A 26265-nucleotide genomic window follows, 5' to 3' on the forward strand; every position below is an offset into this window, starting at 1 on the left:
GAACAGTCTAAAGGAAGCATGAGAATCTCATGTACACTTTCATCAAAAAATGCTTCAGCCTTGAAAACAGGTTTAATGCCCTCCATGGGTAAAAGTTAGTGTCATGCCTCTTCCCTCTTATGGCGTAACTCTGAGGATTATAGCTACATCATATTTGGCTCATGTATGTTACTTGTGACCCTAGTTTTGGTAGACTGAAATATGTTCGCATCATTGGGGACACCTACTCGCTGCTCATTTTTGCTGTTCCCCTATCAGAAGAAGCAGTTAAGGGTGTTATCACCTTTTTACTAAGAGCCTATACTGTTTCAGGCCCTTGTGAAACACTGAAAACTGACAATGGTCCTGCAGACACAGCCAAACCCTTTCAGGAATTTTGCCAACAGAACGCTGTGAGCCACATCACAGGCGTTCCACATAACCCCCAAAGTAATCTTTTGTGGAAAAAACTAATGGACAACTTAAACGTTATTTAAAATAAAGGAGAGGGAAAAGGTAGTATAGCTACTCCTCACGAGATTTTTATATTCTATTCTATATACACTTTAATTTTGTTTTTAATTTGGGCAAGGCTTAGCCAAATTTTAAATTTGGCCTTACTGCTATAGAGCACTTTGGGCCCCTCCAAAATAATTTTGGATCACGGTCCTTTAGAGAGATGTTGTCTGGTCAATGGAACGGCCCAGATCTAGAAGTTCACGGGAGCTGTGGCTTTGTTTGCATGTTTCCTCAGGGTACTGAAAAGCCGGTGTGGGTATCGGAAAGTCTGACTCGACCTGTGGAAGGTGAATGGAAAGGATCAAGAGTATCTACGGAGGCTTCCCCTGAAGAAAACACAATGAACAGAGTGCGGGAGTCATCAAGCCAAGAACGGAGTCTCTACCAACAGTGACTGAGGGAAAAGTCTCAGCGGGAGACTGTGACTGCAGAATGCTGCTCCTTCATGTGTTGCCGCTGTTGAATGCGCTTGTTACTGCTGAGACACACCGAGCACAATGCACCTGATCCTGTGTTTGACTTTGTTAAATGGGAAGACAAAAACATCCCCACTTATGTTAATTATTCTCAATTTAACTGGAGTCAGATTCGTAGTCATCTTACAGGAATACAGTCACATGACAATGTAAGCATTGATGTTGAGGCCTTGAATGATGAAATATTAACCAGTTAGTATTCAAAGTTAAGTGAATCACCCTTCTCTGGTGCTGTGCAAAACCTAGCAAAGATTTTTGGTCATTATTTTTTGTGTCTCTAATGGAACTTCTAAACTGTGGTCCATAGGAAAGCCCCTGAGAAATTTTGGTGGTTATACTGAGAAGCATTACAGCCTTGAGAATGATTTGCTACTCCATGCCTGCTTTGAAGATAGACTTGCATATTCTGCACTTAAAAAATAAAAAGGGGGAACAGCAGCAAATCATGGCAGCTTGGTCTAGCTGCCTTGAGAGGCATGTGTAACAGGCCTTTCAGATTATAGTGTCCATGGGTCCTGGGACACTGTGTGACTTCCAGTTCCTGAGAAACCGAGGCACTCCCTCAGGCAGGGAAGCATTCAGGCTGCCTGTGTTTCTCTCCATTCCCTAGAAGTCAGTAAAACATATAAAAGTTTGACAGGACAGTTAGTTTTAGACATTAGTTTTTTGGTTTTTTTTTGAAACAGGGTTTCTCCATCCTGGATCTTGCTCTGTAGACCAGGCTGGCCTTGAACTCACAGAGATCTGCCTGGCTCTGCCTCCTGACTGCAGGGATTAAGGCGTGTGCCACTGCCGCCCAGCTGACATAAATCTTGTATATCCTGTATAGCCTAAAAACATCCCTGTATCCTGGCAACTACCATTGTATTGATCCTGGAAACCGCCTCTATATTCTGTTTCTGATAAGGGTATAAAAAGTCTGATTGCTTGCAATGAGCTTGTCTCAGCCTCAGTCTTGCTGTGACCTTCCAACCAGGCCTGATAGATGACATTCCCACAGATCATGATCAGGTAACCCTGGCTTGGTAAGTAAGCGCTGTTGCTTAAGATATTAACATAAGTTCTATGATTCCACAGAAGGGAAACAAGAAGTGTGCAGAGTCCAGTGGTCTCTATCAAACTGCGGTCTAATTGGTCATTATCCCAGTTCTAGTCAATACCATCTTTCCACCTGGTGCTTAAAGAATTGTTGATGTTAAGGAAGCCAATCAGCTTCTGTTTACATGATGTCTGTCTACCAAAACTGTCGTCCTGAAACAAGTGGTAATTTTGTTCCCATATTGCTTCTTCTTAAAGAAAATAATTCAATTTTGTGATTGCTCCTCAACATGGAATGATGGCTTGAAAGGCTCTCCTGCCCCTGAAAAACTTGGGGAAATGATTGAAGACTTTTAGACTCCACTCCAGGATTCTGGAAGAGAGCTTATAGAAGCTGGAAGTTGAGAATCCACTGAAAATACTTGAGTTCTCCTCTTTTGGATTCTTCAGCCTTGAAAAGGAAGAGTTCTATGCAGTCTTTAATGACTAACATTTTTATGCACAGTTGCCTTGGGATCTGATTCCAAGTCTTAAAGCAACAGAAGAAGATACAAGATGAAATAAGAACTTTTAGCATCATCCTGCTATTAACCAACCCATCAGACATTCCACGGAGCAAGTCTATGTTCTACACATAGCAGTCTTTACTCTTCACTATACTTTCTAAACATTCACAATACTAGGTCTAGAAAGAATCACATCTTATAAGTGAAACCTTCACTTCCATCTCAGAAAAAGATAACTGCATCCTAGCTTCTCAGAACAAGTCTTTGGGCTAATGATTCTTCCCTATCTTTGGTATGTGATATTCAATCTACTAGGAGACTTTTCCCAATTTTACCTTCAAATCCATTCTAAATATTAGAGCATCATATTACACTATCTAAATTATCCCAATTATCATAAATATGTTCTATGTCTTGGGCTTTTCATTACCATGACAAAATACCTGACGGAACAACTTAAGGGAAGAAGGATGTACTTAATTCATGATTTCAGAGGTTTCAGTCCAACATCAAAGACAAGAACTACTCATATCATGGTGGTAAGGAAGCAAAGAAAAAGATACAGAATGAGACCAGGGCAGGCATGGTGGTTCATGCTCATAACCTCAGCACAGGAGGCCAAGGCCAGCCTTGGTTACACAGATAGTCTGAGTTCAGACTCATGCAATCTTGTCTCAAGAAACCAAAAAGTAAAATAAAAGAAAACAGCACAAGACTTTTCTGTCCAAGGCATGGCACCCACAGCCTACTTCCTCCAGCCTTCATCATAAAGTTTCTACTGCCTTCTAAAATAGCACCACCTGACTGGCGCCAAGTGTTCAATACATGAGCCTGTGGTGGACAGTTCATATTCAAATCACAACAATACACAAGGGTATATATTAAAACTAGTAAACACTTTCACAAATCTCAGAAATGTGCTAATGGCAGAGTAGAGCTCAGCAACATTTAGTCTGTGGGATATGTGAACTCCACTTGGAGAAATCCGTAATAGAATAATGAGGTTAATTAAAATAAAATTCTCAAAGTAATGTCCTATATTCCAATTTACTTTAAGAAAAGAAAAATTATGTCTGAATTTCTCATTGAAATAAAAGTCTACATAATCAATCTTCAAAAAGTAACCATAGCCAAGTATTGATAATTGAATGTATGTATGGGAATAACCACTACCATTCCCTAACCTAACTATATCTAACATATTTAGTATAAATGTCTCTATTTTCATTACCTTATAACCTTAACTGCCCATCTCTTTCAACACATTTACTGATTATCCAATGCCAGTTGGGCACTGAGTTACTCCAACTTGTTTTACTAAGAAAGTTTCTGATAGATCAATTATATGACACTCAATAATGACTTATTCAAATATGTAAATAAATAGCAATAAAATTATGTAAGTACAGAATCTTTCCAAATGAAAGAAAAACTACAGATATTCCAGTATCAATTTCCGGGGTGATATTTTTATACTTAGTTAACTTAAATATTTAATTAAGATGTCCAGGTATCTGTGCAGAAAATTCACCATATTAGGCCTGAAACTACTGTCCTCAAGAAGACCTGTTTATAAGACAGGTGTGGACCAGTGTTTGGGAGGGTACTGGTATGGGATATTTATCTGAATGCATAGCCATGTTTACAGTGAACATCTGCATTTCTCCTAAGAATGTGGAATTTCTGGATGTGCTGGCCAGAGGACATCTATGTGACAAAGCCCACCCACCCCCAACCCTGGACTCTGGTCCTCTAAGGGATTTCTAAGCATGACACACATGTTCCTGCATTTCCATTGCTCCAGGAATTGCTCTCTGCGACCCATCAAAAGAAGGAGAGAGCTTAAGCAGCTTCCAGATGGATTCTTCCCGCCCTGCCTGAGTATCTGTTCTAAGGCAATCGAGTACTCCCGTTTCTCCGCTGTGGTACACTCTGCCCTGGACTACAGCTACAAGCTGAGTCTCGTAGGTCTTTCTGAAAATTCAAATGTAGACATAGTTTTAAAAAGCACAACAGAACAGTGGCTTTTGGAGAGCCCAGACTCTTACCTGCTGATACGCCTCATAGATCACATCAAAGAGAAAAGCCTGTGGCATTTCACTTGCCCTGTGTTTGGCCCGGTCCAGGGCGTGGTCCAAGCAGCCATCTGCAGCGGGACTGATGACAGTGGACACCAGAGGTCGAATTGCCCCTGCTGCCTACAAGGCAAAACAAAAGAAAGAAAGAAAAGCATAAGCATATTTACTTTACCTACAGAGCATTTGGAGGAAAACTCATAATTCTATGTCTCACTTCCAAAACTAGATCTTCATAGTTTTAAAAATCTCTCTCAAGAAAGCATCTAAACAAATGTTTGCTCAATTCACAATTAACTTATAAAATTTAAAAATTGACCTCATAGAAGAGCAATTCCATGCATGCACTTCAATATGGAAATACTATTTTCATTATATATTCAACTTCTTTTCCCCATCAGGCAGGCAACATGACGAGTTTGATCCCTGGGACCCACAAGGTAGAAGGAGAAAACAGCCTCCCAGAGATGGTCCACTGACTTTCACATGCATACTGTGACACATGCCCCCTCACACATCTCACACACACGGAAATACATGAAATAAAAAATCCTTTCCATCATAAGTCACTGAGGTCAAACTCTATAACAGAATGTTACAAGACAACTGGCTTTTCCCTGAAGACGGGAGGGAGAGAGTCTATTGTGAAACAATTAAAATGAGTTTCAAATGAATGCTTAGAAATGAGTGTGCTTTCAGAAAATTTAATTTACACATTGGATCATTAAAGAAACAAACTCCCCAGGATCTCCATTTGAGACTAAACAACCTGAATAACAATGAATTTATGTCTTGCTCTAATTCATTTTACAAACAGTTCTTTTCAAATATAATGTCAATGCTGCACTTCCTCAGGCAAGGCATCCATTCATTTCCATTTCTACAAGGAAAGCTCTGTCTTATTAATGGCTGCAGCTGAAATGCACATTAAGGATGGTCCTCCATGACTGACCTTCTGCCCTCTACTTTCAATAGGGTTTCCCTTGTAACGTGGCCTTGACTGTCCTACCAGACAGCTACCCCGATTAAGTGGCCTCACAGTAAGCCTCCATGGGGGGCGGTCAGCTCACCCTTCTCTTCACTTCAACGCGCCATTTCTTCACAGAATTGTTACATGACAATCTCAGCTCATGACGGCAATAAACAAACAGAATAGTGTGCTCTGAGGAGAACATACATCATCTGAGCAAGACAGTCCACGTGTGAGTTTACGGAAGCCAGTTTACAGCCAGCTGGGTGAAAACACAGCTAATGTATGAACCGAGGAGACAGTCTATAACTGCAGCAATGTTTCCAGCACATCAAGTCCAAATGGGGCCAAAAGTGAGGGAGGGAAATAGTGCCCAACACCTACCACAGGGACATTTAAGTGTCAAATGGGGAAGAAACACTTTCACCCTGACTTTTAAGGAAAATATTAAATTTCCATGACAGCTACCTATAGGCAGTACTAGAATTCCATATCAGGCCATAAAGAAAGAAGAAAGAAAAGGAAAAAACTAAGAGAGAATATGAGATATCCAAATTGGGAGGGCAAAGAGCTTCACAGGCTTTTCCCGGTGAAACAGGCAATGAAAGGTATGAAAGGTATTTTTAAAGCAGCCACGGGAAGCCTATGGGAGCTGCCCCGAGGGCCTCCAGCAGATAACAACTTACTCAAGACAACCTGAGTCTTGGTTGAGAAAAGAAAAGCGTGTGTGGCCCTTAGGCAGTGACCTGCTTCTCCTCCGTCCGCAGCCCAATGGAGCAGCAGCTTCACGAGGCAGCAGAGCTTAAAGCAGGAGAGGGGAGGGGGGGGATAAGCAGGGAGCGTGGGAGGAGGGGACCTATGTGGGAGCCCGTTCCAGGGTTCCTCGTGGCTTTACCCAGCAGGTCCGAATAGAGGATGATCAGGACCACGGGCCTGAGTGCAGGTGTCTGAGATGGTCTGCACTTGGCTGTGCTGGGGGAGGAGGTCTTTTGCTCCACCCCTTGGCGTCTCTATAAAAACCCTGGACCAGAGACAGTCGGGGCCCGTTGGAATAGGTTCCAGGCCCTCTCGAGGCTATCCTTTATTTTCTATCTGTTTATCTCCGCAACATTCTCCGCTATAAATCCTTCTATCTAATATTTCCTGCTGCTCGCACTCAAGAAAACTCTGGGAAGCTGTGGGGGTGGTGGGTAAACGCCCCACAGAATGGCGCCGTGAACAGGGACTAAAGAAAAAAAGGGACTAAAGAAAGGGGAAAAAAGGGACTAAAAAAAGGGGGAAAAAGGGACTAAAGAAAAAAAGGGACAAAAAAAAAGGGGGGACTAAAGACAAATGAACAGGGACTTAAGACAAAGTAATAGGGACTAAAGATAAAGGAAAATAATAGTTTTATTACAGAGTTTTTGGTGAAAGTGCTGAGTCAGCCCTGCCAGTGGAAAGGCATGCCGGTGTTATGGAATATATATATTTTTATATATATATATTTTTTGGTGAGGCAGGGGTTTTATCCTCGAGAGAAAAGGAAAGCGGACTGGAAGGATGTCCGATGCTGCAGCGAAATTCTCTTCTGTCAAAATTTTCTATCTTCTATCCCTTTCTCAATTTCTATCTGTGATAAGTATAAGATATAGGGTAGTAATATAGTTTAGGAAAAACTTAGAAGTATAAGATTATGTAGGAAAAAATAAGTAAGGCAACTAGACAGAAAAACTCAATTTTCTAACTTTGGGGGCTTTGAAAGCAAACTGGGAAAAAAATCTTTCTTTGGGCTTTTCGGGTAGTAAAAAAGCTCTTCTTGGAGCTTATGGGGAAGGAAAAGTTTCCTATGGAAGCTTTTGACCTGGGGACAGCTGAAAAGCCAAATCCAAGCAGCAGGAGAAAGTAATTTCTCCCTGAAGCAAAAATGGGGGTGTAAGAAGTCAAAGTTTAAAGTTGGGAAGTTTTGGGAAAAGTTGGTCTTTCTCCTGGGGGAAAAATCTTTCTCTTAAACTCTAAAGCTTTTCTTGAAAAATTTGGGGGAAAAAACTCTCTTAAAAAGCCTTAATCTATCTCTTAAGAAACTTAGAAACTAAAGCCTTTCAAAACTCGCTCTCTCAGAAGGACAAAAATTAGAATCACCTGAAGATATTAGTATGGGGACCACCTGTGATTAGCTCTAAGGGAAAACAACAAACTTAAGACAGCAAAACCTAAGTTCTCTTTCAAGCTTTAACAATCCTCCCTGCAATGCAGGAGGCAGGGACAAGTTTCTAAAAACCTCTTCTAAGCTCTGTCTCTTCAAGCTAGTAAAAGACAGTGGGTCAGAGTACCCTAAGGGAAACGCTTGGGGAGAGTGTGGGTGAAGAGCTACAGAGAGCCCAAAAGGGCTGGAAACTTTACCAGAGAAAAGCAAAAAAGCCAAGCTTTTCAGTTACAGCCGAGCTGAGGCAGCAAAGGTTCTGAGTGAGCGTTTCAGAATGAAAAGGTGCTCCTCATCGTCTTATGCAAAGATTCCCTGAAACTGTTAGCATTGTATCCTCACTTCTGAGCAAAAACCCAGAGGCGACTGGCCAGCGTCTCTGAGTTGGAGTGCATTTCGGGGATACTAGGGTTCCTGCAGTGGCAAACTTCCTGGAACACAGAGCTGAGGCAGGAAGGTGCAGGACCCAGGGGAAGATTGCTAATGAACAAAACAAAGCTAAAGCCAGTGGGAACGGCACAGTTGTCCACTCTCCTACAAGTCCCGGGGTTGATAGGTCCACAAATGCAAAAAGAAATCTGAGAAAAAGCTTTCCTATCAGAGAAAGGACCTTTCTGAGAAAACAGTAAAGCTGAACTGTGTCTGAAGCAGTTGTGCTGCCGAGTCAGAACGCTGTCTGGGGAAAGTCCAGCCAGGGAAGAACAGAACTAACCAGGAGTAAAGCTTTCTTTTCTATCAGAGAAAGCACCTCCTTGAGAAAAGCTTTGTTTCAACTGACTCCCGATGAGATGAGATGAGATGAGATGAGATGAGATGAGGGAGTGTTGCCCTGAGGGGTGATTGCCTCTGGCATAAGCTCTGTCCTTAAGCACCCAGACAAGCAAAGACAACCCACTGGGGGACTGGGCCAGGTGAAGGCCTGATGAGGCAAAACACCTTCCTAATGGGAGTTTAGAGATGGCAAAAACCTCCCTTGTTGGATTTTCAGTCTGTACACAAACCGCACAGACCCCGAAAACAAACGGACAAAAAGCCCCTACCTTCAGTAGCAGGGAAAGCCGCTGCTGTAGTGTCGGAAACTGTTTCTGGGGTAGAGGGGATAAACTGAGACCAAACTGGGAACTGTCTGCGAGAAAGACTCTGAAGAAACAGAGAAGGGACAGATACCTCCCCAGAAAATGTATGACCTGAAAAAGCTGCTAGAATTTGAGGCCGATTCAGGGGGAGAAAGAAAAGCCCCTACCTCCAAAGGCAGCTAGCAGAGGTACAGAGCCGCAGACAGACAGCTGAAGCTCTGCATCTGGGGGGGAAGGAACAAGTGAAATGAGAATAAGATCAGTGGGAGAAAATCTCTCTGAAGGAGCTATAGAAAAGCTGTTGTACATGATCTTGTTTTTCACTGACTGGCTAAAGCAAACACAAGCCCCGAGCAAAGTTGCTATCAGAAATGCCAGCCTCAATGCGGCTAACGAGGCAGGTGTGGTTCTGATTCGGGGGCCAATGTCTGATGAAGGAGAGACACCTGTTAAAGCCAGCTGAGGAGAAGAGAAACCTCCCAATGTCCCATAGCTGAAAATGTAAAATGCTTGTTCAAGTCGCCCATTGCAAAAGCAAAAAACTTTGTTCAAACCTTCCGGGCAAGAATTTGTAAGCAAGTCTGGTAAAAGAGAACCAGTTGACTCTCAGACCCAAAAAGAACTATGGGAAATGATATAAGGGACTGATATAAGGGACTGATGTGGGACTGATATTATTATGGACTGATATAAGGGAAATGCATTCTGGGAAAGGTAGTTTTTCCGCTAAAGATGGCGACATTGCCCTGAAACACTTTTGTCAGCTCAAAAATACATTCATGGTAAACTTAAAATACAGCCTTTAAAAAGAAGGAGGAAAATCATCTAAGAGTTTAAGTGTCAGTTCCAATGAAAAATTGAAAGGATACGGAACTAGGCGCTTCGCGGTTTGGGGCTCCGTTGGTAAAATGCCTTATTTACCCTAATAGCTGTACAAAGTTTTTATGGCAGTTGGATGACAAAAAGCTACCTATAAGAACAAACAAGTCACTTTAAAATCCTTAAAATACCACCTAATAGCTGTGCAGTTTTTGGCGAAGAGCTTTGCAGCAGCTAAATATGATAATTTCACCCTCAGCGTAAAATTTTCAGTAGAACAAACCAAAAGTACTGCTGTGATAGAAACGTTTGAGTTGAAGTTCTTAGGGGAGCTATTATGAATTTGGGTGAAGGGACAGCCTCTAGTTAAAAACCGTTTACTGTTGACAGTGCATCTCTGCTGGTTTGAAAAGGCCCACTCGCAACTTTGGGGTGTGGCTTCGTCCTGAGAATGTTACAATCCCCTAGCAACAAGTATCACAACTCTATAATGACAACACTCACTATATCCCAGTGCTTTATAACAAAGCTAACTGGAAACTGGAAACTTTAAAAATGATGTATGTACTTCCTGTCTAGTTAAGAGAATCTTTCTAATAGAGATGGTGATAATAAAGAGTAAGACGTAGAAAGATGAAAATAAGATATGTGAGTTTGTAAAAATTCTGTCTTGTTAGATCTGTGTTAAGAAATCTTTAGGTGTTTGCTAAGTTAGATATATGCTAATGATAACCTATATAAGTTTGTAAAATAGATCTATAGAGTTCCTTTAAGAATATAAGCTTGTAAGATGCTAGTTGTAAATGTAAGTTTAAATAAGAAATAAGATAAGTATATAAGAATTAATAGGAAATATATTTGCTAAAGTAGTTCTATAAAGTATAAATAAGTAGATGTTAATATGTTGTATGTGAGTTTGTAAAAATGTGTAAATGTTGAATATGAGTCTAAATGCTTTGCAAGGCAAAAAAATGTTATATGTGAGTTTGTGAAAAAGTGTAAATGTTAAGTGTGAGTCTAATGTATATGGTGAAAACACCTGAGACACAGGAGATAGTGTCCTAGTAGACTGCAAAGTAGGCAGTCTGAATGGTTTCAAAAGCTCCAGAAGCCGCTAAGAAGCTAAGAATGGCGGACGCCAGAACCAGCACAAGGCATCTGCAGCTGAGATCCATGGAATATCAACGCAGCACAGAAAAACGTGAGCTAACAGCAAAAACGGTGCGGTTTAAAATATTACTAAACTAAAAAGGTCTGTCTGTGAGAACAAAAGTTGCAGAGACGCTTGTTTGAACAAAAATTATTAACTGCAAAAAGTTTTGGTTGAAAAACGTCTCTTCATATTTGGAAGTGAAAGCCTGATACCAGAATTTATTTCTTGTTTGAACTTTTTGAACTTAAAATGAGATAAAATTACAAAAACATTTTGGTTATGGATTTCTTCAAATTTGGAAGGCTAGTACCAATATTTATCATTTGAATTTTGGTACTTAAATGAAATGAACAATAGAGATTTCATTGCAATGGGACAATTTTGAGCTTACTTATAGTAATGACCTAGGAACAGTTTTCTGGAATTGGGTTAAAAATGGAACTGTTTAAATGAAGAAATGTATTTCTACTTAGAATCAAGATGCAATTTTGTGTATGCATATATGCTTTATTAACTGGAGATTTATGAATTGTTTTGTGGAACTGTTTATGTAAAAATGGAATTACTTATTGAACAGGTTTTGTGTTACAAATGGAACTGTTTAAACAGAAAAGTTTGGGTTTTCTAACTAGGCTTGAGATTTTGCTTAAAAATTATAAAGAAAAGGAGGAGCTATGAGATTGAATTATGTTCGCAGAAACCTATTGATATTAATGCACCCTGGCTTTGTGGATTTAAGGAAATGTTTAAGTTTGATGTGAATACATCGAAGTTTTTCCTATGTTCTGTTAACATGAAAATTCAAATGACTGAGTTAAAGTTGTAAGACGGAGAAAATTGTTAACTATATATAGCACCATATATGCTAATTCTAATGGTTCTGTTAAGAGTTTGCTTTGAGTTGTAAGATTGAAAGAATTGTAACTATGTATAGCAATATTTATGTTAACCTGTTAATGGTGATGATGAAGCTAAGGGATTCTTTAAGTTTGTAGTTGCCTTAAGAGTTTTTGGTTTAGAAAGGGCTTGAGGCAGCTAAGACTGCTGTGGTCACCTTGGACCTAATTCAAAAGAGAAATGCCATCTATATCATCCTCTACTCCCATACTGGGAGGTGTAACAGCTATGGAGATTGCTGTAAGCCATTAATAGTTATTTTTTTATATATTAAGAAGGGGGGACCTGTGGGAGCCCGTTCCAGGGTTCCTCGTGGCTTTACCCAGCAGGTCCGAATAGAGGATGATCAGGACCACGGGCCTGAGTGCAGGTGTCTGAGATGGTCTGCACTTGGCTGTGCTGGGGGAGGAGGTCTTTTGCTCCACCCCTTGGCGTCTCTATAAAAACCCTGGACCAGAGACAGTCGGGGCCCGTTGGAATAGGTTCCAGGCCCTCTCGAGGCTATCCTTTATTTTCTATCTGTTTATCTCCGCAACATTCTCCGCTATAAATCCTTCTATCTAATATTTCCTGCTGCTCGCACTCAAGAAAACTCTGGGAAGCTGTGGGGGTGGTGGGTAAACGCCCCACAGACCTACAAACAAAAGCTGGGGGCACTGGGCTCCAGCTCATTCTGCAAAAAGCAGGGAGGCTGTGGTCCCCTCGGCACCCTGTGCAGGCACTGAAACCATGCCAATGTGGCCCAGATGCTCTCCTGCTCACGGGCAGCGCAAAGCGTCTATGCCAGGAAAAGAGAGGCAGGAGGACAGCCCCGTTCTTCAAGGCTCTCTTTCAGTGGCAGCAGGATGAAGAGGGTGTCACTCCAAAAGCAACAGAGCTCCATGCTCATCCACAGCTCCAGAGCAGTAGCAAGGTTTCATAGTGGGAGAGGAGGGGTCTAAGATTAAAGATCTATAAACCCCCCTCAAAAAAAAAAAAACACACACACACACACAGAGAGAAATTCAGACTAAGCACATTCTTAGAAAAAGGAGATTATTATAATGATCAGTTAAGAGGATACTGGAATCTACGTGAGACCCAAAAAGGCTGAGTGGAAGGCTGGCTCTTTACCAGAAGACACAGGAAGCAAGGCTAGCAAACTCCCACCCACTAGGATCAAAACAAACTTCAAACATTGGTCTTCAACCTACCCCTGCAGAAAGGCCAGCGTCTAATTGGGTTAGATTGCAGGGGAAGTATGCCACCGGCATTCTAAAACCTCGAGCTGAAGAGCCAGCAAAGGATGCTGCTGAACAGCCAGAAGGGTACCAGCGGACAGCAGGAGGAGAGGCCATGGTAGCCAGAGCCAAGCATGCCAAACCTGCCATCTCAATGAATACAAACGCCCAACTTTCTAACACCTGAGAAAGTGACAGCCAATGCTTTCTGTGCAGAAGTCTCAAGGCGAATGCATCAGCCAAGTCACCAGCAAGCAAATAACATCTCCTGGAAAGGTGGACTGTGGAACCAGTCAGTATCTGGAAGGAGAAACACACATTTTCGAAAACACTGCATTTTCAATAAAGCATTGCATCCAAAGATGACAGTATGATTGGCACATGAAGGGAAGTCACAGAAACTGCCCCCAGGTAAACGAGCACACATAGGTTTCAAAGCGGCTCTGGGTACTGTCTTCAGAAAACTAAGGGAATCAGTTCTGAAGTGAAGCAAGGTATTCCGACACTGTGTTTCCAAGAGGAAATCTAGGATGGAACGCTACAAGAACTAACGTGACTCTCTACAGCAGCTCCACAGTTATTCCCCATCAGAAATGGTGGGTGCTAGAAAGCTGGGGGGCAGCAGTCACTCTGAAAAACAAAACAATCTAGTCTACAACAGTAGAACCAACATCTCAAAAGAGAAAATAAAAACACACACAATAAAAGAAGAAATGCTTTGCTAGCCAGTTCACGTTACAGATTATTTAAGATGTTCTTCAATCTAAAGAAAATTAACTCCAACAGCAATTCTAAAGCACAGCAGAAAACACATCGTTAAAGTAGCAGCAAATTTAAAACACCGGGGAAAGTGGTCATTTCCTCCCTTATATTAACTAATTAAAAAGCAATGGCATTAAATAAGAGATATATAATCCACACATTGAAATGCAACTAAAACAAAAAATGAATAGAGATAAAAGTTCACAGAAAGAAGAAAATGACAATAAATGGGAACATGAATGTGGTGACCCATAAAGCAAACATGCCTAACAAGAAATATAAACCACACCTGCCTGTTTACTTTTCTCCTTCCAGCTTCTAGAAGGGGCTATAGAGCTAATAATTATAACCATGGTTTCACTTTGTAACACATAGAGCATATATGCATAATAGTAATAATACATGGAAGGAAAGAAGGACAGAGTCATATAAAAACATGTCTGTTGTAAGAACACTAGGTCAGGAATATATATATGGAAATTCTATGTCTTCCCACAATGTCTAATTTGCAAGATATTCCTGCTTTACTTGATAGGCAAACGCAGGCTCTTTTAATCCAATATCAACTACTCTTAGTTAGTTACTAATATTAACTCTCATCACACATTGCACATCACAAGACAAAATGCACACAAATATATGTTTGTGTGTATAGATGTAGATCACAAAATGACTAAGGAGTTAAAAAGGAAAGCAGTTTCCAAGCAGCTGGGACATTAATCCACATATAACGGAGTCTTGGAGGCACTAGGGCTGCTGATGTGGAGTCGGACGGCAGGGTCAGAGCTGCAGAGTCCAGCAGCGGTAAAAGGGAGGAGCCCGGTGCAGACAAACAGAGCAGATGGACGGACAGCAAGCACACACAGGTGAACAGGAGAGAGGCAACAGCAATTGGAGTTGGCCACATCCAAACCAGGAGCCAAGGCAGATCAAAGCACCCGAGGCAGCCAGGTCTTCTGCCTGTGGCCCCTTGATGCACAACATATTGGTGGTCAGTAACAGACTAATGGGTCTTCACCACTGCAGCACTGGCTTTCCATCTCTTCATGGAGCCCAGATGATGGGGCTGGAGCCTCTCATCTCTTTGGGGTGACTACTGAATTCTCAGAAATGTTTTTTTCCTGAGTATATCAATATGCTCATGTGTCCCAGTTACCCAATACATTTGTGAATAGGACCCATTCTATTCCCAGTAACAAGTTAATTATCAGTCTGTGCTGCATGAACAGTGCTGGCCGTTCTTGTATCAACTCAGATATAGAGCCATCTTCCATCTTCAAAATGCAGTCAAATGCTGCTTGTAAAATGGTATCACTCACAGGAAGGCGAAGTCTGAAAAACCAACATTTTACGTAATAATGCAACAACTTAGGGTAAGGTACAGCCTGCTCTCAACAATGCCTCTTCAGCTCAGTGGAATGGGGTAGTGGAAATCCGACTTTTGCTAACATGTATATTGTGGGCCCAATAGACCAAGCTAAGAAAATAAAACTGTCCTAGTCAGGGTTACACTTGCTATGATGAAACACCATGACCAAAGCAACTTTGAGAGGGAAGGGTTTGTGTGGCTTATGTTTTCATAGCACTGTTCATCACAAGAGCAGTCAGAACAAAAACTCAAACAAGGCAGGAACCTGGAGGCAGGAGCTGATGCAGAGGCCATGGAGCAATGCTGCTCACTGGCTTGCTCATCATGGTTTGCTCAGCCTGCTTTCTTATAGAACCCAGGACATCAACAGCCCAGGGGAGGACCCACCCATAATAAGCTGGGATCACCAATGCTCCAGTTTTTTTTTAATAATTTCTTTTTTTAATTACTTATTTTTATTTTAAGTGCACTGGTGTTTTGCCTGCATGTATGGCTCTGTGAGGATGCTGGATCTCCTGAAACTGGAGTTACAGACAGTTGTGAGTGCTGGGAATTGAACCTAGGTCCTCTAGAAGAGCAGCTAATGCTCATAACCACTGAGCCATTCATCCTGAGTGAGGTAAACCAGACCCAGAAAGACAAATATGGTATGTACTCACTCATAAGTGGATAGTAGATATAAAGCAAAGGATAACCAGGCTACAATCCACAGCCCTAGAGAAACTAGATAACAAGGGGAACCCTAAGAGGGTTCCCTAAGAACACATGGATTGCCCTCGGAAGGGAAAATAGATGAGATTTCCTGGGTAAACTGGGAGGGAGGAGTGGGAAATGGGAACAAGAGGGATCTGGGTGGCCAATGGTTGGGGGCGGGATGTAAGGGGAGCGTAATGAAAGAGATGTCTTGATAGAGGGGCCATTGTGGAGTTAGGGAGAAACCTGGTACCAGGGAAAATCTCAGAAATCCACAGGATGACCCCAGCTAAGACTCCTAGCAATAGTGGAGAGGGTGACTGAACTGGTCCTCTCCTATAATCAGACTGGTAACTACCCTGATTGTCATCAGAGAGCCTTCATCCAGCAACTGATGGAAGCAGATGAAGAGATCCACAGCCAAGCATTGGCTGAGCTCTGGGAGTCCTGTTGAAGAGAGGAAGGAGGGATTATATAAGCAAAGGGGGTCAAGATCATGACAGGGAAACCCACCGAGACAGCTGGCCTGAGCTAGTGGGAGCTCATGGACTCTAGACCAACAGCTAGAGATCCTGCATGGGACCGACCTAGGCCTTCTGCGTGTAGGTGACAGTTGTGTACCTTGGTCTGTTTGTGCGGCCCCTCGCAGTGGGATCAGGATCTGTCCCTGGTGCATTAGCTGGCTTTTTGGAACCTACTCAGCCTTGATGCAGGGGGGAGGAGCTTAGTCCTGCCTCAACTTGATAGCCATCATATCACATGGGAGGCCGTATCCTTTCTGAAGAGTGGATGGGGGGGACAGAAAGGAGGTAAGGGGAGGAACGGGAGGAGAGGAGGGAGGGGAAACTGTGGTTGGTATGTAAAATAAATTTTAAAAAATTAATAAAAGAAAAAAGAAAATGCTCTACTGGGTTGCCTATAGCCCAGTCTTATGGAAACGTTTTCTCAATTGAGGCTCCCTCCTCTCCAATGACTCTAGCTTGTGTCAAGCAGAGTTGACATAAAACTAGCCAATAACACAAACACAGACACACACACACACACACACACACACACACATACTCCACACACACATAAACACACACACACACACACACACACACACACATATCAGATAAAGAAATAAAAATATTCTGCATGGAACCTTCTCCAAAATTTACCATATACTCGGCCACAAGGCAAGTCTCAACAGATACAAAGGAATTAAAATAACTCCCTGTATCTTATCAGACCATCATAGACTAAAGCTGGATTTCAACAACAACAGAAAGTCTACAAACACATGGAAATGGAACAACTCTCTACTGAGTTACCACTGAGTGAAGGAAGAAATAAAGAAGGAAGTTAAAGACTTCCTAAAATTCAATGAAAACGAATGCATAACATACCCAGACTTATGGGACACAGTGAAAGTGTTGCTAAGAGGAGAGTTCATAGCACTGTGGGCCTTTTAGAGAGAGCTCATACTAGTGACTTAATAGCACACCTGTAAGAAATTCAAATATTCCAAAGGAAAATACTCATCGAATGCAAAGAGAAAGTATAAATATTTTTTAAAAATCAATAATACACACAAATAAATGGGAGATTGAGAAGAATCGTGAATTCAGGCCAGGCTGGACTACACAACTAAACTCTAATTTAAAAAAGAAAAGAAAAGAGAGGGGAGGAAAGAAGGAAAAATTCGGTTATTATGGTCAGAGTTGTGCTCTCTCAGCCTTAATAAAGCTGGTACTCCAATTCTCAGTGAGCTAAAGAGAAAAATGAATAGAGAAAAGTGTATTCATTGTGAAGGAGTACAAACAGACCTAGTAACCACCCAGTCTGCTTCCCAGTCCTAACATGAGGATAAGGTTTAAACAGCAAAACTAAGCAGTCCCTATGCAAAGATACAAAGAGAGTAAATTAAAAGATTTTTAAAAGATTGCACAAGCCATGACCATAATAAAGCTAAAGCAACAATAATATATACATATATATGTATATATATATGTATATGTATATATATATATAATGTAAACAAAAATGTTAGTAGAGAAAAATAAGGCTATTTTACAATCAAAAGGATAACCCATTGGGAAAGTATAAGAATTAAACATATTCAGCTGCCAATCCATGAAACCCCATGATGAATACCTTCCAACACTGACACTCAGTTGGCAACAGTAATACTACGCTGACTAGTCTTATGTCAACTTGACACAAGCTAGAGTCATCTGAAGGGAGGAAACCTCAATTGAGAAAATGCCTCCACAAGATCCAGCTGTAGAGAGGCCTGTAAGCCATTTTCTTAATTAGTGATTGATGGGAGACAGCCTAGCCCATTGTGAATGGTACCATCCCTGGGCTGGTGGTCCTGGGTTCTACAAGAAAACAGGCTGAGCAAGCCATGGGAAGCAAGCCAGTAAGCAGCACTCCTCCACGTCCTCTGCTTCAGCTCCTGCCTCCAGGTTCCTGCCTCCAGGTTCCTGCCTTGAGTTCCTGTCCTGATTTCTTTCGGGGATGAACAGAAATATGGATGTATAAGCCAAATAACCCTTGCCTTCCCAACTTCTTTTTGGCCATGGTGTTTTGTTGCAGGAATGGACACCCTAAGACAAAGGCCTTCGATAAAGTCACATTAGGCAAATCAACATGGAAAGTCTTGAAAAGTGTTTTAAGTCACATAAGCTTTATTGAATGTGTCAACCAACAATAGCAAAATATAAATGGAAAATCCTCCAAGGCAGACCATAAATGATGCCATAAAATAAGACTGTGTAGAAAAAAGATTGAAAATGGCCGTGGCTGTGAGCACACACGGGGCCACAGGCCACTCAGGAGTCTGGGAGACGTGTGGAGGACTCAAGGGGAGACAGGGCTGTAGCATGAATCTTAAAGGTCTTATTAATAAAAACAAACCTGGAGCCAGGTACTGGGGTGAATGCTGGAAGATCAGAGAAGCAGAACAAGCCACAGCCACCTCATTTTGCCAGTTCCTCAGCTGATCCTGACTCTGAACAACCACAAGGTATCTGAGACGAAGAAGCATGGTTCACTTTCTGGATTCAGTCTCCTCTGAAGACTTCCACAGCCCGTGCTGCCACCAGAGGCCAAGCTGATGTCCACGGTCTGCACTGCCACTGGGAGCCATTTACTGTCTGTGATCAGTGCTGTGCAGCAGGCCCTGTTGACATCTGTGGTCCATGTTGCTGCCAATGGAAACCATGTTGATGTCCATGACCAGTGCTGCTGCTAGGGACCAGGTTGATGCCTGTGATGTGAGCTGCCACTGGAAAACTTGTTGGCATCCACCGTCTGTTTTGCCACTGGATACTGTGTGGAAGTTCATGATCTGTGCTGCCGCTAGGCTGGCTGCCACGGGCAGGGAAGCTTCTTTTGCAGTGGTGTCGATGACTGCAGACTCAGAACTGAGAATGAGAGACATTGAAGGCCAAGAAAAAGGAACATTCCAGACAGTAAGCTATTGAAGAGAGTCCTTAAAATTTGCGATGAAAATGCTGAAGTGTAGCCCATCAGTCCGTAGCTTCTGGAGGGGTTTGGGGGTGAGGGGCGAGTTTTCTTTAAGGGGTTGGGCACTGGGAGTTTGACCATGCTCCAGTGAGTATATGGGCAACACAAATTTGGCTCGATATTATTTTCGGTTTGTTTTTTTTTTTTTTTTGGTTTGGTTTTATTTGGGGGGTTCCAAAGCGGGGGTGGACATCAGAGGAATGGGACATGAGTGTGATGAAATTTCTAAATTAATAGAAATATAATGTTGGAGAAAATATCATTAAATTTTGAAGGACTCAAATTGTAGTAAGAATGTTCTCTCTTCAGAATAGAAATTAGATGTAGCTGGGTCTGTTTGAGGGGCCCCTGGCAGTGTGATCAGGATCTATCCCTGGTGCATGAGCTGCCTTTCTGGATCCCATTACCTACAGTCGGACTCCTTGCTCACCCTTGATGCAGGGGAGAGGGGCTTGGTCCTGCCTCAAAAGAATGTTACTAGGCTTTTGCTGTGCCCCCATGGGAGGACTTACCCTTTTGAAGGAGGGGATGGGGGGAAGGTGGGGGGGAGCGAGAGGAGGGATGAGAGGGGGATTTGTGGTTGGTATGTAAAAATGGATAAAAAAATTTTTTTTGGTTTTTCGAGACAGGGTTTCTCTGTGTAGCTTTGCGCCTTTCCTGAAATTCACTTGGTAACCCAGGCTGGCCTTGAACTCACAGAGATCAGCCTGGCTCTGCCTCCCGAGTGCTGGGATTAAAGGCGTGCACCACCACTGCCTGGCTGAATAAAAGTATTTTTAAATAAAAAAAAAAAACTTAAAAAATAGAAATTATAGCAGAAAGGTAGAAATTTCAGAAATATGTAAAAATTGAAATATATACTACTAAAAAAGAAACCAATGAATCAAGAAAATCAATTAGTAGGGAACTTGAAGTTACTTTAAGATGAAATCACGGGCAATACACAAATATCTAAGTGCTGTGAAATGTCTTTCTGTATGCTGTGAATATATGCTGTTCCCATTGCTTAGTAAATAAAGCTGCATTGGCCTATGGCAGGACAGGATGGAGCCAGGCAGGAAAATCCAAGGAGAAAGGAGAGTAGGGGGAGACTCTGAACTGCAGTCCAAGGAGCAACGTGTAATGGGACGCAGATAAAGCCAAGGAACTCATAGCAATACGTAGATCAATAGAAATGGGTTCATTTAAGATGAAGGAGCTAGCTGGCAAGAGGCCTGCCATAGGCCACACAGTTGGTCATTAACATAAGCCTCTGAGTGGTTATTTTATAAGCAACTATGGGACTGCAGGGCTGGGAGGGGCCAGAAAAACTTCTGCTACACATAAGGGACTTGGCTAATGTATTGCTGAAATATCAATGTGAGTCTTTATTCCTGTTGAACAATTTTTAAGCATCAGTTACAGAAATTATAGATGCTGGATAAATGATGTTTATGATAAAAAAACATTTTGGTTTCTATCATATATATATATATATATATATATATATATATATATATATATATATAAAATCTATCAAAACAAATTCAAAAATGGAAAACTAGAAATGAACTATGGCAAGGAAATTAAGTTAACAACTTAAATTCCCACAATGAACAAAGTCAAGCCCTGCATGGCTTCATTAATTATGTAAAAATGTAAAGAAAATGACAATTCTTCAAAAGGTTTCTAACAAGAAAAGAGCAGGTTCGGGAAGGGAATGCTTCTTGGTTGACCCTGCAGTGTCCAGCGTAACCTCAATACCTACAAGAAGCAAAATCATCACAGGGAGGGTACCTGCAGAGCCATGCCTCGTGGACACATAGACACAAATCCCTAACCATAATCATCCCTCTGTATCCTCAGGGAACTGTTCCAGAAGTCCATGTGCACACCAAAACCACCTATGTAAGTGCCCTGGGATTTACATATCACTACCCACAGCCTCTCAGATACTTTAAATCATTCCTAGGTAGCTTACACCACATACAATATAAATATAATGTAAGTGGCTATTACAGCACATTATTCAGAATCTCTATATGTTCAATATAAACACATTTTCCCCAGTATTTTCATCAACACTTGCTTAAATCTATAACACAGAACCTTAGGACATGGAGAGCTGACATTGCTTATATGTATTCGCAGCATGTAAAAAGTATTATACACCATGACCAAGGGGAATTTATTCCAGAAACACCAGATTGATTCATCATACTAAAACCCGATATAATATACCATAATAATAGAACAAGGGATGAAGCACATGTCTTCTCAGTAGATGGAGAAGACATCACAAAATCCAACATTCCCTTCTTGACAAAAAGCATACAAAATAGAAACACAAGGGGACTTGACCCACTAAGAAGAGTCTTGAGAATCCTATAGCTAAGACCATACATAACAGTAAAGACTAAAATTCTCTTTTTATGATCAGGAAAAAAGGGGAAAGCAATTTGCTGCTATACTTTCATTATTAGACAATACTGTAGGAGTTATAACTTGGAGAATCACTTATGGAAATGTAACATCAGTGAACAAAACTATCTTCATTTGAGGCAGATGATACCACCTTGTATATAGAGGCTCTTCATGAATCCACTAAACAACTGTACAACAAACAAATGCTGAAAAGATGCAGGGAGAAAGTTCAAAACACAAAAGTCACATGAGAAATGAACAATTCAAAAATATAATTATGAAAATATTGCATAAATCTATATTTTAAAGGAGTATATTTAGTCAAAGTTTAATACATACTCTTGAAAAAACATACAAAAAGTTCTAGCTCCTAAGGGTCTTACCTTCACATTACATACGGTACCTGTTTCCCTCAGGACACATTCATAGCCATCTTTCTACATAGCCTCAGTTTCCAGTATCATCATTAGCATGTAAGCATGCTGCGTCAACTGCCACCATTAAATCAACCCCCTCTTGTGGTGGTATTGTGTTCCCCAAAATATTGTGCACCCTAATAAACTTATCTGGGGTCAGAGACAGAACAGCCACTAGATACAAAGGCTAGAAAATGGTGGCACTCACACCTTTAATCCTAGCATTCCAGAGGTAGAAATCCCTCTGGATCTCAGTGAGTTCAAGGCCACATTGGAAACAGCCAGGCATGGTGACTCATGCCTTTAATCCCAGAAGTGAGCCTTTAATCCCAGGGAGTGATGGCAAAAACAGAAAGATATATAAGGCGTGAAGACCTGAAACTAGAAGCTTTTGGTTGGTTAAGCTTTCAGGCTTTGGAGCAGCAGTTCAGCTGAGATTCATTCTGGATGAGGGCTCAGAGGTTTCCAGTATGAGGAAACAGGATCAGCTGAGGAATTGGCAAGGTGAGGAGGCTGTGGCTTGTTCTGCTCCTCTGATCTTCCAGCATTCACCCCAATACCTGGCCTCAGGTTTGATTCTATTAATAAGACTCTTTAAGAGTTTGAACATGAACCAAACCCCAACACTCGTGAGTTGAAATTTGGGTCCTCAGTACAACACTGTCCATAAAGGGAACCTTGAGAGGTAACTTGATCATGAAGGCTCTAACTCTGATCTATTAATTAATTCACATCTGAATGGAGCGCTAGGAGATAGGATCTATTTATAGGAAGTGGGTCATATGAGGGCATGCCCTTGAGTGGCATGTCTCATTCTTCATACCCTTGTTCTCTATCTCTTCATTCAGCCACTCACAAAGTCAAGTGACAGGGCTCTATATCCCAGCCCATCCCACAAGATGCTTTAGGCTGCGTTACCAGAGGCAAGGCCCAATCTAAGGACCCAAGGTAAGACCAACTGCCCATTAACACTCCTTAAAGTTTGTCCACCAGGCCAAGACTGTGCCCCACCCCAGGGGCCCTATATTCTGACAAACAACTTTAGAAGAAAACCTCTGCCTTACTGGAGGCCAGGCCATATCTAGGGACCCAGAGTAAAACACTGCCCACAGCCATCCAAAACTCCCTAAAGATTTATACCAAGCAGGTACTCAGAACTCCAGCAGCCACACAGGCACTTGGAACTGCAGGAAGACCAAAACCCCAGAGGTCTTGCAGACCACAAAAAACCCACTAGGGACACTCTACTTGACCTGAAGACTTGCTAGTCAACAAAACCCCTGACTACTTAAGCCAGAAGACCAAAGAGGAAACAGAAACTGAAAGGGAAAGACACCCCTCCTCCCCCGCCCCACTAAGGTATATGCTGACCAGCAGTTTTAGAACTGACCAGAAGTTAAACTCATGGGAAAAAATAAGGCTGAAACAATAAATCTATATATCCTGGCCTTGGCAAAACAAGATATGGGGAGTAATGGGCTCAACTGACTAGAAGTTGAACTCAGGGGAGAGTAGGACTGGAACAATAAATCCAAATGTATATATCCTGGGTTCAACAAAAGCAGGGCATAGGGAATAAAAATTTATGTCTCTGTAGATCTCCTGAATCCTGTTAGTCATCAGTAACCTCATGCTTATAGTTCAGCCAGTAACTTCAAAGAACTGCCTCACCCCAGCCCCCTTGTCCAATCCCAAACTGCATGTAAACCTTTCCTATGTAAACCCCTTAAAGTGAGTGCTCAAGGCCATCCTCCTCCACCCGCTGTGTGGGATGTTGGAAGAGCTCTGGGCTTGCTTTGTTATTTAACAAACCCTCTGTGTGCTTGCATCGGTATTGTCTCTGTGGTGGTCTTGCTTGGGGGTCTTGTGATTCCGGCACAACAAAACCAAGGAAGCAACACCCATTCAACAAAGATCCGCCTGCCTCTGCCTCCCAAATTCTGGGATTAAAGCTATGTGCCACCACTGCCTAGCTGACATTGTAATACTTAACATCTATGCTCCAAACGCAGGCATCCATGTTTGTAAAAGAAACATTACTAAAGCTTAAATTACACATGAACCTCACAAATTAATTGTGGGAGACTTTAATACCCACTTTCACCAATGGATAGGTCATCCAGACAGAAACTAAACAGAGAAATAATGGCACTAACAAATGTTATGACTCAATGGATCTAACATATATCTACAGAACACTTCACCCAAACACAAAAGAATATACCTTCTTCTCAGCACCTCACAGAACATTCTCCAAAATTGATTTTGTACTCGCTCAAAAGACAAGTCTCAAAAGATACAAGAAAATTGAAATAACTCCTGTATCCTATCAGACCACCATGGATTAAAGCTAGATTTCAACAACAGCAGAAATAAATAACAGCCTACAAATTCATGGAAATAGCACAACTCACTACTGAATCAATGCTAGGTCAAGGAAAAAAATAAAGAGAGAAATTAAAGACTTCTGAGAATTAAATGAAAATGAATGGACAACATATCCAAATTTATGGGAGACTACAAAAGCAAAGCTAAGAGGAAAGTTCATAGCACTAAGTGTCTTCAGAAAGAATCTGGAGAGAGTTCATACTAGAGACTTAACAATACACCTGAAAGCTATAGAAAAAAGGAAGCAAATACACACAAGAGTAGACAGCAGGAAATAATCAAATTGAGAGCTGAAATCAATAAAAAAGAAACAGAACAATACAAAGAATCAATGAAACAAAGAGTTGGTTCTTTGAGAAAATCAACAAAATAGACAAACCTATTGATGTAACCAACCGTCTTATTAAATAAGAAACACAGAAACAATGTAAAAGAGAAAGCCGAGAGGTCAGAGCTCAGAGCTAAAATCTCACCCTTCCTCCTGCTGTCCCAGCTTCGCGAAAAAAGAGACCTACTTCCTGTCGGTTCGTTTTTTTATAGTATGTTGTTCTGCCTTCTCATTGGTTGTAAACCCAAACACATGACTGCCTCGTCACTGTCTGAATGTACAGCCCCCTAGGTCTTAAAGGCATATGTCTCCAATGCTGGCTATATCCCTGAACACACAGAGATCTTATGGGATTAAAGGCGTGTGCCACCATCGCCACACTCTTGCTATGGCTCTAATAGCTCTGACACTGAACACACAGATATCTATGGGATTAAAGGCGTGTGCCACCACCGCCACACTCTTGCTATGGCTCTAATAGCTCTGACCCCCAGACAACTTTATTTATTAACATACAATCAAAATAATAATTCAGTACAATTAGATTACCACCACACAAATCCTTATCAAACCAACTAAAAGGCAGAAAGAGAATATTCAAATTAACAAAATCAGAGAAGAAAAGGGGAATATAACAACAGACACTGAGAAAATTCAAAGAACCATTAAGCCATACTTCAAAAAACTGTACTTCATAAAATGGGAAAATCTAAAAGAAATAAACAATTTTCTTGATAGATACCACTTACCAAAGTTAAGTCAAGATCAGATAAACAATTTAGACCTATAACTCCTAAGGAAATAGAACCTGTCATTAAAAGTCTCCAAACCAAAAGAAGCCCAGAGCCTGGTGGTTTTAATACAGAATTCTAATAGACTTTCAAAGAAGAGCTAATGCCAATACTCCTCAAACTATTGCATATAGTAGAAACAGAAGGAACACTGCCAAATTCATTTTATGAAGCCACAGTTATTCTGATATCCAAACCACACAAAGACTCAACAAAGAAAGCGAATTACAGACAAATCTCACTCATGGACTTTGATACAAAAACACTCAATAAAATACTCGCAAACCAAACCCAAGAACACATCAAAAAGATCATCTACCATAATCAGGTAGGCTTTATCCCATAGATACAGGAATGGTTCAACAAATGAAAACCTGTCAATGTAATCCACCATATAAACAAACTGAAAAAAAAAAAAAAATACGTGATCATCTCATTAGATGCAGAAAAAGCCTTTGACAAAATCCAACACACCTTCATGATAAAAGTCTTGGAAAGATCAGGAATACAAGGAACATACCTAAACATAACAAAGGTGATATGTAGCAAGCCAATAGCCAACATCTAATTAAATGGAGAGAAACTCAAAGCAATTCCATTAAAATCAGAAACAAGACAAAGCTGTCCGCTCTCTCCATATCTATTCAATATAGGTCTAGCTAGAGCAACAAGACAACAAAAGGAGATCAAGGGTA

At 41.4% G+C, this 26265-nt stretch overlaps 1 protein-coding gene across 4 annotated transcripts in view; it reads right to left on the reverse strand.

The window, feature by feature from the left end:
- Crppa (CDP-L-ribitol pyrophosphorylase A) overlaps window positions 1-26265 on the reverse strand; it is a 298812-nt gene that overhangs the window by 240849 nt on the left and 31698 nt on the right. For all 4 annotated transcript variants that reach the window (XM_016002468.3, XM_006983945.4, XM_076550761.1 and 1 more), the window contains exon 3: window positions 4567-4716. In XM_016002468.3, the coding sequence (XP_015857954.1) occupies window positions 4567-4716 (150 nt within the window). The remainder of the gene's footprint in view (window positions 1-4566; window positions 4717-26265) is intronic.

This window comes from Peromyscus maniculatus, chromosome 14 (assembly GCF_049852395.1).
Source record: "Peromyscus maniculatus bairdii isolate BWxNUB_F1_BW_parent chromosome 14, HU_Pman_BW_mat_3.1, whole genome shotgun sequence".
In the NCBI taxonomy this organism is placed as follows: Eukaryota; Metazoa; Chordata; class Mammalia; order Rodentia; family Cricetidae; genus Peromyscus; species Peromyscus maniculatus.